Source organism: Muntiacus reevesi, chromosome 8 (assembly GCF_963930625.1).
Source record: "Muntiacus reevesi chromosome 8, mMunRee1.1, whole genome shotgun sequence".
NCBI classification, from domain to species: Eukaryota; Metazoa; Chordata; class Mammalia; order Artiodactyla; family Cervidae; genus Muntiacus; species Muntiacus reevesi.
In genome coordinates, this window is record NC_089256.1 from 25,549,707 (window position 1) to 25,564,640 (window position 14,934).

The window sequence follows — 14,934 nt, forward strand, 5'->3', positions numbered from 1 at the left end:
CCAGAACCCGCAGGAGGAGACTCGCGGACACCAGCTCTCCTCCAGGGGCTCCAGCTGCCGGGAATCCTCTGCCAGCCCTGGACTGGCCTCACTAACAGGGACGCCCACCCGGCTGCACGCGGGCACCTGCTTTAAAGCTCCGCTGCTGTCTTGCTGTCCCTGGCTTTGAACAAGGGCTTGTGTCTTCACGTTGCAGCTGCCCTGTCCGCGGCTGAACCCTGGCCCCAGGCCCTGCCCCCCAGGGAGACCCCCACGGGGACGCGCCTCCGGCCCTCAAAGAGCAGCGGTAAAGAGGAACAGCAAACAGACGACTTTAATAGACTGGGGCTCACCGTGCAGGTGGGGCGGCGGGGCGGGCGCCGGCCGGGGGGCGGGACAGCGCGGGCAGCGGCCCACCCGGCCCTGGCGCCGTTGGCTCGCTCTCCGGGGAGCGGACTAGGAGGAGCGTGGCGCCCGAGGTTGCAACACGCGTTTATTGCAGGGAGGCGCGGGGCGCGGGTTCACCAGGCGAAGAGTGGGCGGCTGTCCTCCTTGGAGAGCTCGCACAGGCAGTTGAGCAGCAGCAGCGAGTCGCCCAGAAACTTGGGGGGCACGACGTCGATGACCAGCTTCCGCAGGGCGGCCGGGCTGCTGTGCAGCGGGTTGGCACGCAGGTCCGGCCGCTGCTTCAGAATGCCGTAGGTGTTGATGAGGAACTCGCTGAACACGGGGTGCACGTCGCGGTTGTAGCCCAGCCTCTCCAGGCGCGCCGTCAGCGTCAGGTAGCGGTGCGTGAGCTCCCGCAGCTTCTTCTCGTCCACCGAGCCGTCCAGGGACTTGATGGAGGTCTGCGGGCACAGGCGCGAGTGGGCGGCGGGCCGGCGAGGCGAGGAGGACGGGAGGCCAGGCGGAGGCCCGGGCTGAGATCCCCGCGCCCTCCCAACACAGCTGTGTCGGTGGGGACACTGAGGCCCAGAGGCAAGCCCCCACCCGGGGCCAGCTCCCGGTTTCCCTCCCGCACTCAGGGCCCGCCAGGAGAGCAGGGAGCTCCACTCCCGGAGCCCAGAAAAGGTGCCTTGCCAGCCGGGCGGAGGGTCACAGTGCTCCCCGCCCCGAGCCACTCCTGAGGCTGTCCCAGACTAGGAAAGACGGGAGGGAGCCAAGGGGCTCGTGGGGCAGCAGCTCATCGATTCCCCACTCAGACACCACTCAGCCTTGCCCAGGCCTACAGCTGTGTGGACACTACAGCGGACTGGTGGCCAGGGGACCTTGGGGGAAGCGGGGGCGGGGAGCTGAGCACCAAGGGGCCCCGGGCAAGGATGGGACCCTGGGCTGGGAGGAGGTCCCAGGGCAAGTCCGGGACCAGGCCAGGGGAAGGCCCCCAGCCAGGGAGGCGTACCTGTTTGATCTTCTCAGGGATGTTGGACACAGTGAAGCCATAGAGCCGAGTCACCCCTGGGAAGACATAGGCCAGGATGCGCCGGTCGAGCTGGAAGGCAATCTCCCCGACAATGCGACCATCCTTCTCGGTGCCAGTGAAGCTCTGGATCTCTGGGGGGCAGGGTTGGGTGGGGCTGGTGAGACAGGCAGCTAGTATCTGGGAGGGTAGGAGGGTCAAGGGGTTCAGAGGGTCCAGGGCTGCCCACATTCCTCCTGCCTGTGCTCCAGGGTCCATCTCAGGGAGAGGGCTGACCCAGATGTTGCCACTGTGGGTCTGAGGTGAAGCCTGGGGACCCCAACAAGGCCTTCCTACAAGGCCCAGTGACCTGAGGGGGCGCCCTTCTCCCTGTTCACCGCTGCTCCCTGGCAGCCCCGATCCCAGGCCCTGCCTCAGTTCCCTGAGATGGACGTTTCACAGCCCAGGGTTGGTTTCTGGTCTCCTTGTCACCAGCAAGTCTGCTCAGCACCTGGTCTGGGGTGACCCCTCTCGGAGCTCTCAGCCCCATGACCAGGTGAACTCGGAGTGGGCTAGGCATGTCCCCACCTGAGGGTAGAGTCCAGCTCAAGAACACATATGTAGCACGTATGGGTCCAGTCTGCATAGCTATGTGAAACAGTGAGACGCTCTGTCTCAGCAGCCTGTGTGTATTGCAGGCTGGTCTAATGCTTATTTCATAATAAGATGAGAGTTGCTGGGTTCGCGGGAGATTCTAATTATTTCCCCAATATCACCCCAGCACATCAACCACTGTCCCCTCCAAAACTGCTTCCAAATTGCCCCTCCCCATGGCAGCCTCTGATGTCAGCATGTCTTCTACCCGACAGCCACGATCCCACCCTTCAAAACTACTGTGCTCTCTGAAGGTCTTGCTGACGACTGTTACCACCAGGCGCACCTGACTTTGAGGGACCCTGGAGTGAGGAAGGGCCCGCCTCACGGCGCCTGGAGTGCTCTCTGTGACCAGGATGCACTCTGTGGGGAGAGCAGGCACTCAGCATAGGCTCCCATGCTTCCCGAACTCTGCTCTTCCCCACAGGAGACACTTAATAACAGGCCCATTTCTAAAGCTTTTTCTAAAGCCCTGCAACTTTCTAACCCGACAGTGATCCAAATCCCTCCCAAGAGTGTTGGATGGTGAAGCCCCACAGGGTCCGTCCAACAGGCAGGTAGGGGATAGATGGGCTGGGTGCTCTGCCATGGAGACCTGGCCCCCAGGTCCTGTTACCCACAGATACCTGTGCCTGCCAAGGGCTCAGGACCCCCACCACATCCAGAGGTTGGTCTGACTCCCCACCCTGCTGGAGGGCTCAGCGGCCCGGGGAGTCACTGGGCTGCTCCAAGACCTCCACAAGGGCTTTATGCAGCTGTGTGCACTGGACTGCAGGACCAACCCTGCCTGTGACCGAGGGCAGCTGCTCTCCCTCCCTCAGCCCCACCCTGGGACTGCCCACATAGCCACCCATCCCAGAGCCCTGGCTAGTCACTCTGGGCAGGAACAGGATGGCAGTCAACACATGTTTATCAAGGCCAGGCGTGGGTAGCTCCTCCTCCTCTGTGGGCACTGGGATAGGCGAGGGGGCCCGTGTCCTCCTGCTCCCTCGGCCACGCCAATGCACGTGCTGAGTAGAGAAGATGAGGTTTAACTTAGCCCGGTCCAGGTCTGTCAGAGTTGAAACTCTGTGGCCAAATCCAAGGTCATAAGGTTTATGTCTATGTTTTCTTCTAACAGTTTTATGGTTTTAGCTCTTTTAGTTCTTTTAAAAATCTTTGATGCATTTTGAGTTAATTTTCCTATGTGATATGAAGTCCAGCTTCAGCTGTTTGCATGTGGAGATCCACTTTCCCGGCACCATTTGTTGAAAAGACTCTTCTCTCTCCATTGAATTGTCTTGGGACACTTGCCAGACATCAGACTTGGGAATGCATGGGTTTATCTCTGACTCTTGATTCTATTTCATGGACTTGTATGCCTGTCCTTACACCAGTACCACGCTGCTGATTACTGTACCTTTAGAGTAAATTTTGAAATTGGGAAGTGTGAGTCCTCCAACTTTATTCTCCTTTACAAAACTGTTTTGCTTATTCTGAGTCCCATGCATCTCCATACAAATTTTAGGATCAGTATGTCAATTTCTACCAAGAAGTCAGGTGGGACTCAGATGGGGATTGCATTGGAATTTGTAGATTGATTTGGGAAGGTTTGCCATCTTGATAAGATTAGGTCTTTCAAGCCATGACCAGAAGACTTTTTACATTTATTTAGGTCTTCTTTCATTTCTTTCAATGTTTTGTAGTTTTCAGTGTTGTTGTTTAGTTGCTGTCATGTCCAACTCTTTGTGACTCCGTAGACCATAGCCCGCCGGGCTCCTCTGTCCATGGGATTTCCCAGGCAAGAATACTGGAGTGGGTTGCCATTTCCTTCTCCAGGGAATCTTCCCAACACAGGGATCAAACCCATGTCTTTTACATTGGCAGGCAGGTTCTTTACCGCTGAGCCACCTGGGAAGCCCTAGTTTCCAGTGTATTCTTTCCAAAATCACTTGGCAACACTGCAGAAGCTACCCAGGAATTATAACTGAGAACCAGATACACTGCACAGAAGCATGTTAGGGAAAACAGGGCCTCCGGAGGAGCAGAAAACAATCTCCCCCTTCTGTATTAATACATTTATCTCATCAGGAGTTGGTCCCTCTCCCTGCCTCCCCTCCTCTAAAGTATAAATTAGGTGGAAGGAACGAGCAATCTCTAGATCTGAGAGGATCTAGAAAGCATTTCTAGTCCAACCTGGGTCCTTGAAGATCTGACCGAAAAGCTATTCCTCAAAGAAAAAAGTCAGTAAGATTGATAAATCCCTAGCCAGATTACAGAAAAAGAGGAAGATAAAAATTACCACTATCAGAAATGAAAGATGGTACCACCATATATTTTACAGATAGAACCATATGTGTATGTCTATGTCTCTGTGTGTCTCTGTGTGTTTATTAAAAGGAATTGGCTCGCGCAATTATGAAAATTGACACATCCCAAGATCTGCAATGATGAGTCACCAAGCTGGAGGCTCAGAAGAGCTGATGATGTAGTCCCAGTCTGAGTTCAAGGTCTGAGAAACAAGGGAACTTATGGTGTGGCTCCAGTTTAAAGGACTGGAGGCTTGAGACCCAAGAAGAGCTGAGATTTCAGTTGCAATCCAAAGGCAGTCAGGCGGGAGGAATTTTCTCTTACTTGGGAGAGAGTCAGCCTTTTTACCCTACTCAGGCCTTCAACTGATTGTATGAGGCCTACCCACATTCAGGAGGCCCGTCTACTTTATTCAGTCTATTGACTTAAATATTAAACTCATCTAAAAACATTCTCATAGACATACCCTGAATAATGTTTGACCAAATATCTGGGCACCTAATGGCCCAGTCAAGTTGACCATCATGGGATAAATATGCAAAATCAATTGTGGTATTATATATTAGAAAGAAATAATCAGAAATGCATATTGATAAAAAGTACTATTCATTATAGCATCAAAAGCATGAAATACTAAAGGGTAAATTCAACAAAAATGTGCAAGATCTGCACATAGAAGCTACAAAATATTACTGAAAGGTATTTTTAAAGAACTAAAAAAATGGAGAGATATACAGGCATACCTTGGACATATTGCTGGTCTCAGTTCCCGACCACCACAATAAAGCAAATACCACATGAGAGCAAGTTGTGTGATTTAAAAAAAAAAAAGGATAACCAAAAAAAAAAAAAAAAAAAAAAGATAGCAAGTCACGTGAATTGTTCAGTTTCTCAGTGCACATGAAAGTTAGGTTTACACTGCAGTGTAGTCTATAATGTGCAATAACATTATGTCTAAAAAAATGTACATGCCTTAACTTTTAAATACTTTATTGCTAAAAAATGTTAACCATCCTCTAAGCTTTCAGTGAGACATAACTTTTTTGCTGGTGGAGGGTCCTGCCTCAGTGTTGACAGATTCTGACTGGTCAGACAGTGGTTGATGAAAGTTGGGGTTCGTGTGGCAATTTCTTTAAAAAGGTAACAATGATGTTTGCCATATTGATTGACTCTTCTTTTCAGGAATAATTTCTCTGTAGCATGAAATGCTATTTCAGAGCATTTTACCTACAATAGAACTTCTTTCAAAATTAAAGTTAACCCTCTCAAACCTTACCACTACTTTCTCAACTAAGTTTGCGTGCTGTTCTAAATCTTTGTTGTCGTTTCAGCATCTTCAACAGGAGTAGATTCCACCTCAAGAAACCACTTTCTTAGCTCACACATAGGAAGCAACTCCTCCTGTGTGAAGGCTTTATCTGCAAGTGCAGCAGTTCAGTCACATCTCCGGCTCCTCGTCTAATGACAGTTCTCATGCTGTTCCCGCCACATCTGCAGCTACACCCTCCAGTGCAGTCTTGAATCCCTTCAAGTCATCCATGAGGGCTGGAATCAACTTCTTCCAGACTCCTGTTAATGTCCATATTCTGACCTCTTCCCGTGAATCATGAATGATCTCAGTGGCATCTAGAATGGTGAATCTTTTCCAGAAAGTTTCAGAGCCCCCAGAGGAACCGTATCTATGGCAGCTGTGGCCTTATGAAGTGTGTGCCGTGCTGTGCTGTGGTCAATGGCTTAGTCGTGTCCCGCTCTTTGTGACCCCATGGACTGTTGCCTGCAAGGCTCCTCTGTCATGGAATTCTCCAGGCAAGAATACTGGAGTGGGTTGCCATGCCCCCCTCCAGGGCATCTTCCCAACCCAGGGATGGAACCCAGGTATCCCACATTGCAGGCAGATTCTTTACCGTCTGAGCCACCAGGGAAGCCCCTATGAAGTATATTTCTTCAGTAATAAGACTTGAAAGTCAAATTTGCTCCTTGATACATGGGCAGAACGGATGTGCCTTAGCAGCATGTAAACAACTTTAATCTCCTTGTCCATCTGCATCAGAGACCTTGGGTGACTAGGTGCATCATTGATGAGCAGGAATATTTTGAAAGGTATCTTTTTCCTGAGCAGTAGGTCTCAATAGTGGGCTTAAAATATTCAGTGAACCATTTTGCAAATAGATATGCTGTCATCCAGGCTTTGTTGTCCATTTACAGAACACACGCAGAGTAGATGTAGCATAATTCTTTTAGATGATAAATGAGCACTGGCTTCAACTTCAAGTCACCAGCTGCATTAGCCCCTAAAAAGAGAATCAGCCTGTCCTTTGAAGTTTTGAAGCCAGGCCCTTACTTCTACTCTCTGGCTATAAAGTTCTAGATAGAATCTTCTTCCAACAGAAAGCTGTTTCCTCTACATTGAAAATCTGTCCTTTAGTGCAGCCACCTTCATGAATTATCTGAGCTGGATCTTCTGGACAACTTGCTGCAGCTTCTACACCAGCCCTTGATACTTCGCTTTGCATTTTGATGTTATAAAATGGCTTCTCTCCTTAAACCTCATGAACCAACCTCTGCTGGCTTCAAACTTCTCTTATGCAGTTTCTGTAGCTCTCTCAGCCTTCACAGAGCTGAAGAGGGTTGGGGTCTTCCTCTGGAGGAGGCTTTGCCTTAAGGGAATGGAATGGCTGGTTTGATCTTCTACCCAGACCACTAAAACTTTCTTTATATCTGCAATGAAGCTGTTGTGCTTCCTTATCATTTGTGTGCTCACTGTAGCACTTTTCATTTCCTTCAAGAACTTTCCTTCGCGTTCACAGCTTGACTGTTTGGCACAACAGGCCCGGCTTTCAACTCACCTTGGCTTTCCACATGCCTTCCTCACTGAGCTTAATCATTTCTACGTTTTGATTTAAAGTGAGAGATGTGTAACTCTTCCTATCACTTGAACACTTAGAGGCCACTGGAGGGTTATTAACTGACCTAATTTCAATACTGTTGTGCTTCAGAGACAAGGGAGGCCCCAGCAGAGGGAGAAGGGTGGAGGAGGGCTGGTCAGTGGAACAGTCAGAACACCCACAACACTTACGCATTAAGTTTTCTGTCTTGCATGGGCGTAGTCCTTGGTGTCCCAAAGCAATTACGATAGTAACATGAAAGACCACTGAACAAAGATCACCACAACAAAGATGATAATTTTGCAGAAGTAGATGTTTTTCTGGAATTCCCTTGCTTTTTCTATGATCCAACAGATGTTGGCAATTTGATCTCTGGTTTCTCTGCCTTTTCTAAATCCAGCTTGTACCTCTAGAAGTCCATGGTTCACATACTGCTGAAGCCTAGCTTGAGGGATTTTGAGCATAGCAAATAGAAGGGAAAAATTGAAAGCAGTGACAGATTTTCTTTTCCTGGGCTCCGAAATCACTGCAGACACTGACTGCAGCCAAAAAACAAAAAGAAGTTTACTCCTTGGAAGAAAAGCTATGACAAACCTAGACAGCACATTAAAAAGCAGAGATGTCACTTTGTCAACAAAGGTCCATATCATCAAAGTTATGGTTTTTCCAGTATTCATGTATGGATGTGAGAGTTGGACCATAAAGAAGGCTGAAAGCCCAAGAATTGATGCTTTTGAACTGTGGTGCTGGAGAAGACTCTTGAGAGTCCCTTGGATGGCAAGGAGATAAAACCAGTCAATCCTAAAGGAAATCAACCCGGAGTATTCATTGGAAGGACTGATGTTGACACTGAAGCTCCAAAACTCTGGTAACCTGATGCACGGAGCTGACTCATTGGAAAAGACATTGATGCGGGGAAAGATTGAAGGCAAAAGGAAAAGGGGGCAGTATGAGGTGGTTAGATAGCATCACCAACACAGTGGACAAGAATTTGAGCAAACTTCTGGAGATATTTCTCCCGGCAATCTTGATTCCAGTTTGTGATTTATCCTGCCCAGCATTTCATATGATGTTCTCTGCATGTAGAACCAGACATGGAACAACGGACTGGTTCCAAATAGGAAAAGGAGTACGTTAAGGCTGTATATTGTCACCCTGCTTATTTAACTCATATGCAGAGTACATCATGTGAAATGCTGGGCTGGATGAAGCACAAGCTGGAATCAAGATTGCTGGGAGAAATATCAATAACCTCACATATGCAGATGACACCACCTTTATGGCATAAAGCAAAGAGGAACTGAAGAGCCTCTTGATGAAAGTGAAAGAGGAGAGTGAAAAACCTGGCTTAAAATTCAACATTCAAAACACGAACATCATGGCATTCAGTCCCATCACTTCACGGCAAATAGATGGGACACAGTGGAAACAATGGAGAGATTTGTTTTCTAAACAAATGGAGAGACTTTGTTTTCTTGGGCTCCAAAATCACTGCAGATGGTGACTGCAGCCATGGAATTAAAAGACACTTGCTCCTTGGAAGAAAAGCTATGACCAACCGAGACAGCATATTAAAAAGCAGAGACATTACTTTGCTGACAAAGATCCGTCTAGTCAAAGCTATGGTTTTTCCAATAGTCATGTACAGATGTGAGAGCTGGACCATAAAGAAAGCTGAGCACTGAAAAATTAATGCTTTTGAACTGTGGTGTTGGAGAAGATTCTTGAGCATCCCTTGGACTGCAAAGAAATCAAACCATTCAATCTTAGAGGAAATCAGTCCTGAATATTCATTGGAAGAACTGACGCTGAAGCTGAAGCCCCACTTAATGAGAAAGAACTTGGCCACTTGATGAGAAGAACGGACTCATTTGAAAAGACCCTGATGCTGGGAAAGATTGAAGGCAGGAGGAGAAGGGGATGACAGAGGATGAGATAGTTGGATGGCATCACTGACTCAATTGACATGAGTTTAAGCAAGCTCCAGGAATTGGCAATGGCCTGGCGTGCTGCAGTCCATGGGTCCCAAAGAGTTGGACATGACTGAGCAACTGAGTTGAACTGAACTCTGCATATAAGTTAAATAAGCAGGGTGACAATACACAGCTTTGACATAGTCCTTTCCCAATTTTGAACCAGTCAGTTGTTCCACGTCCAGTTCTAACTGTTGCTTCTTGTCCTGCATACAGGTTTCTCAGGAGACAGGTAAAGTGGTCTGGTATTCCCATCTCCACAGTTTACTTTCCAGAATTTTCCACAGTTTATTGTGATCCACATAGTCAAAGGCTTTAGTATAGTCAATGAAGCAGAATTGCTGCCTTGTCATGGCAAAGAGGCCTGCGTAACTTAATGAAGCTATAAGCCATGCCTTGCAGGGCCACCCAGGATGGGTGGGTCATAGTGAAAAGTTCTGACAGAATGTAGTCCACTGGAGGAGGGAAGGACACCCCCTCCCCCTTCATGGATCATATCTGCAAAACATGTACCAAAAAAGTCTGGTATTCAGAATACACAACTCAATCATAAGAAGATAAGCTACTCACTTATTTAAGTGGTCAAAAGATGTGTACAGACAGGGCCCCAGACCCCAGGAGCATGGGCACACTCTCCTCCTGCTGCTGGCTGGATGCAGAAGCTGGGCCCTGACCACCCTCCCCAGCGGCCAACGCCCCACTCCTGCCTGGTCCTCACCCTCCTCACCATTCAGGTAGTAGCTCCTCCTGGTTCGGTCCCCAGAGGGCAGGCTGCTCTCTGAGAAGCACACCTTTTTGGGCCGGCCCACATCCCGGGTCTCCAGCAGGGTCTTCTCCACCAGCGGGTCCTGCAAGGGGCTCAGAAGTGGGGACAGCTTTCGGTCGGAGCCTCGGGCAACACGCAGTTCCGGGGAGCTGAGGAAAGCCTTGAAGGGCACCTGTGAGGACGTCACACAGCCCGGGGAGGCATCATCCTCGCTGGAGACGGGGGCGTGTGAGCACAGCAGGTCTTCCAGGGAGGACCCCTGCAGCTGAGAGGGTGCATCAGGGCCGCTGGCGAACCTTCCAAAGTCTGGAACTGGGGCAGGGAGGGAGGAAGAAGCTGTGAGGCGGAGGCTCCTGGAGCACCCGCGTCTTGCAGAGACCCTGCTCCCAGCTCTGACACCTGTCCCCACTTCCCCTCTGGAGGAGGCGATGGATCCCAGGACACCAGCAGCTCCAGGTCCAGAGGCACAGCACGCGTGTGGCCTCCAACACAATGTGTCCACACACTGTGACAGTGACTTATATGTGCGTCTTAAATTTTACATAAATGGTATCATCTAGCACCTTTTATTATGAAACTTCTTTTTTTGAGATTTATCCATGATGAGTGTGTCATTGGGTAGCTCTATGTTTCACTTGACCATCTCCTGGCACACGTGCATACATGGGCACACATCTGCACATACATGCACACACACACATGGATTTTTTTCATCCACCTGCCCTGATGCACATGGCACTGTTGCCAGTATTCCTTGTAAAAGCAGAGCGGTGATCAGCATCCCTCGTGTGTGTCCCCTGCCAGACATGTGGTCCAGGAACTGTCAAGAAGTCACAGCGGTGAGGCAGCAAGGGCCCCCGGTGCTTGTTCCTCCTCTAGCTCAGCCCCAGGAGCCTGGTCCCCTTTGCTCAGGACTCACATATTCCCAGGGGAGGTGGGACATCCCAGCCATGGGCAGGGGCCAGGAAAACTCTACTCATGGGCTTGGGGAAGAGCCATATCTGTGACCTAATTTTAAAGGGATTGTTGTGTGGTCAGGAGTGTTTGCACTTCACTTTTAGTTTCTATTTAGTGAATTGAAATTCCCTTCTGTTATTCCCAAGCCTTAATAAAGTTGTACTAAACATAAAACAATTTTTTTAACCCTCAGTCAAAACCTTCAAGCCACATTATAATAAAACTATAAATGAATCAAAGTCAATAGAAAACCCCATCTCCTCAAAATTAAAAGCATTCTCAGTGGTTAAAAGACTTCCCCAGTGGTTCAGTGGTTAAGAACTCACCTTGCAATGCAAGGGTTGTGGGTTCAATCCCTAGTCAGCGAACTAAGATCCCACATACTGCAGAACAACTTAGTCCACCCCACAACTAAGACCAAAAAATATATACATATTAGAAAAAAAAAATTATCTTCAGTAATGATCAGATCAAGGAGAAAATAAAAATAGGAAAAATGATTATTGAGAAATAATGAAAATCAGAACACTAGGTATATTGACATCAATATATTTAAAACTGTACCTAAAGTGAAATTAGCAACTTAAATCCTTTAATTACTTCTAAAACATCATCAAAAAATTAAACATTCATATAGGAATGAACTCTTGAAGAAAGCAAAAGTTAGAGAATAATAAAAATGGCAGCAGAAATAAACTTGAAACAGTTCTACAAAAAGTCCAATAAGATAGTGAAACTATGGAATGCTACTTTAGAGAAACAGAAAACAAAAGAATAAAATTGAAAATGAGAAAAGCCAGATAAGAATGACCAGGAAGACAATGTTTAAATTATAAAAGATTATATCCAATTGAATATTAATTGAAAACTTTAATAAAGGAGAGATCATTTGGGAAGCTATTTTCAATGACTCAATAAGAAGTAGAAAACCTGCACAGATGAATAAGCAAAAAAGAAAAACCTAGAAGTTCTAGAATTACGGGCAAAGAGCTGAAGGCCTGGGTGGTTGGTGGATGAGTTCTTTCACGTCCCCAAACAATTCACAACCCCTGCATCATATGAATGAGGCTAGAACACTGAAAAAAATTAAACGATGCTTGATTATTAAGCTTATAAATTGTCACAACTCTGATATCAAATCCCTGAAAAGACAACCCACAGAAAGAAAACCTCAGCCCAGATTCACATAGGAATCAGAGAAAACAGAGTCCAGAGACCCTGAGTGAAGCCCCAGCCAAACAGATGCCACAGCAAACAATTCAGGCCCAGAAACAGGAATCTCTCAACAATACAGTCGAACAAGACCCCACAGGCCAGTGGGGACGCAACCGAAGGCGCTTCGGCCACTACAGAAGTGAGGTCATAAAATCTTAACAAAATGAGCCCTTCTTCAATTTTGTTGTTGTTGTTGCTCTTTAAAAATAAGAACTAGAAGGCTTTTCCCCAGCACCTCACCTGAAGCCCACTTTCCAGCCTGGCCAGTCCGTCGATCACACAGACAGCTCTGTGCCCTGAGGGTTCAGTTCAGTCGCTCAGTCCTGTCCAGCTCCTTGCGACCCCATGGACTGCAGCACGCCAGGCCTCCCTGTCCATCACCAACTCCCAGAGTTTACTCAAACTCATGTCCATTGAGTCAGTGATGCCATCCAACTGTCTCATCCTTTGTCATCCCCTTCTTCTCCCGCCTTCAATCTTTCCCAGCATCAGGGTCTTTTCAAATGAGTCAGTTCTTCACATTAGGTGGCCAAAGTATTGGAGCTTCAGCTTTAGCATCAGTCCTTCCAATGAATATTCAGGACTGATTTCCTTTAGGATGGACTGGTTGGATCTCCTTGCAGTCCAAGGGACCCTCAAGGGTCTTCTTCAACACCATAGTTGAAAAGCATCAATTCTTTGGTACTCAGCTTTCTTTATAGTCCAACTCTCACATCCATACATGATTACTGAAAAACTCGTAGCTTTGACTAGATGGACCTTTGGTGGCAAAGTAATGTCTCTGCTTTTTAATATGCTATCTAGGTTGGTTATGGGTTTCTTCCAAGAAGTAAGCGTCTTTTATTTTCATGGCTGTAATCACCATCTGCAGTGATTTTGGAGCCCCAAAAAATAAAATCTGCCACTTTTGCACTGTTTCCCCACCTATTTGCCATGAAGTGATGGGACCAGATGCCATGATCTTAGTTTTCTGAATGCTGAGTTCTAAGTCAACTTTTTCACTCTCCTGTTTCACTTTCATCAAGAGGCTCTTTAGTTCTTCTTCACTTTCTGCCATAAGGGTGGTGTCATCTCCATATCTGAGGTTTTTGATATTTCTCCCAGCAATCTTGATTCCAGCTTGCGCTTCAGCAAAGCTCAATTCTTAGGACAAAGAGCCACAGAGCAGACCGAAGCACATGATTGTTGGCAGTGGTCACAGCGCAGACAAGGCCTTGGGGACAAGTGCCTCAGGCAGCCACTGCCTAGCAGGCATTCCTCGTAGGCTGAGGAGGTGGCACAGACCCTCTGCAGGGCGTCATGTCAGGAACACAGCACCGAGAGACAGAGCCCCCTCTACCCATGGTCACCTGGGGACATTGTGTGTCTTGGCCACGGGCAGAGCTGAGGACAGGGCCCCAGGCTCCTCCAGCTGCTCCCCCTTCTACCTGCCATACCGCCCCCCCATAAGGACCCTGCTTGTCTGAGCTCCCTCCTCAAGGCCCACTCTGAGGCTGAAGGTGTGGAGATGCCATGAGGGACCGTCGCACGCCAGGACATGCTTCTCACAGGGTCTGCTTGCTCAGGGCAGGAGATGACCACACCCAACATTTAGGAGGTGACCACATCCAGAGCGGGTCCCAGAGCAGCCGAGCATCCCACTGGGAACCAGCAGTAGCTCTGAAAGAAGCTTCAACAGAGGAAAACATCTCACTGCAGGTGAACAACTTATCCTGAGAAGACAGCTGGTCTGCGGGCACAGGCATTGCCAGGGGTGGGCATGGGCAATGCCAGGGCAAGGGCTGGGGTGCAGACTCCACCCGCTCTGCTGGGCAGTGAGTGATCATCACCTCCAGGAACACGGAGCTCACCTGGTCACAGGGCCCATGGTCCACATCCCAGCCACTCAGACCAAGGTGACAGCGCCAACTACACCCTGAGTCACACTTCTCACATACAAAAACTTTCAAGCAGAGCCAACTACCTTCATAGAAAGTGTCTCGGCCTCTGAAGGGGCTCCCACGGGGCAAGCTGGGTGACCACGCCACGCTTACTTCCTGTCCGTGACCCACAGGTCTCTCTCCTAGGCAGGGTCCTTCCCTCTCCGGGCACAGCTGTCGGCCAGTATGTGGGCACAGCGGCCCTGGCCGAGGGCTGGGCATGCCCGGCTGGCCAGCCCCCAGGAGAGCAGAGTCACACACGGCCTGGCCCCACCGTCCCCTGGGCTGGCCTCAGTGGACCTGCTTTAAGCCTCTGTGGCAGCACCTCGGCGGCCACCATGGACAGAGCCCCACTAGCCCAGGCGGGTCACCCACCTGCCCACCCACCTCCCAGCCGGCTCACCTGTGCTCCCCGGGGAGCAGGCCTCGGGGTAGGCAGGCGCCTTGGGGAAGAGGAAGTCACGGCCCCCGCGCCCACAGCTCTCCTGGCAGCTCTCGCTCAGCAGCCGCTTCAGCATCTGGTTCTCCTTCATGAGACGCACCTGCTTCTTGAGGTCGGCGTTCTCGCTCATGAGCCTGTTCATCAGCTCGCTGCCCTCAGCCATGGCCAGTCCTGTCACGTGTGGGCCCGCGGCCCCATGGAGATGGAAAATCAGAGCCCGCGGGTGCTCCAGAAACGCCAGGAGCCCGGAGTTCCACCGGCCTTCCGCAGCCTTGTGATGTCGCCCTTAAAGCGGCAGCGTCTCGGCCACAGTGAGCAGAGAGGCGGGGACAGGAGGTGGGGATGGGGCGCCTCATGGGGTGGGCTTCAGCACAGGCCTGAGGCCAAGGCCGGAATGTTCCAGCAGGTTCCAGGAACAGCCAGAAATCTGGGCTGCAGGAGTATCCACAGGCCTGGGGG

The 14,934-nt window shown here is 49.5% G+C and overlaps 1 protein-coding gene across 2 annotated transcripts; it reads right to left on the reverse strand.

Moving 5' to 3' along the window:
- Window positions 1-500: 500 nt before the first annotated feature.
- On the reverse strand, window positions 501-14,638 carry SPATC1L (spermatogenesis and centriole associated 1 like). Of its 2 annotated transcripts, none has more exons than XM_065943663.1 (4): window positions 14,437-14,638; window positions 9,904-10,248; window positions 1,379-1,530; window positions 501-827 (listed from the first exon to the last, which is right to left on the reverse strand). In XM_065943663.1, exons 1-4 carry the CDS (start codon window positions 14,636-14,638, stop codon window positions 501-503), a joined length of 1,026 nt encoding a protein of 341 aa, XP_065799735.1. The 2 variants fall into 2 exon arrangements, with proteins under 2 accessions (XP_065799735.1, XP_065799734.1); XM_065943662.1 differs by having other exon boundaries at window positions 9,904-10,254.
- Between the last annotated feature and the right edge of the window lie 296 nt (window positions 14,639-14,934).

Excerpts from the sequence above, each read along its gene's own strand:
- SPATC1L (XM_065943662.1), bottom strand. The coding sequence starts at position 14,638 with ATGGCTGAGGGCAGCGAGCTGATGAACAGGCTCATGAGCGAGAACGCC. Across the intron at positions 10,255-14,436 it reads CTGCTCCCCGGGGAGCACAG|TTCCAGACTTTGGAAGGTTC; the intron begins GTGAGCCGGCTG and ends TCCCTGCCCCAG. Across the intron at positions 828-1,378 it reads TCCCTGAGAAGATCAAACAG|ACCTCCATCAAGTCCCTGGA; the intron begins GTACGCCTCCCT and ends CTGTGCCCGCAG.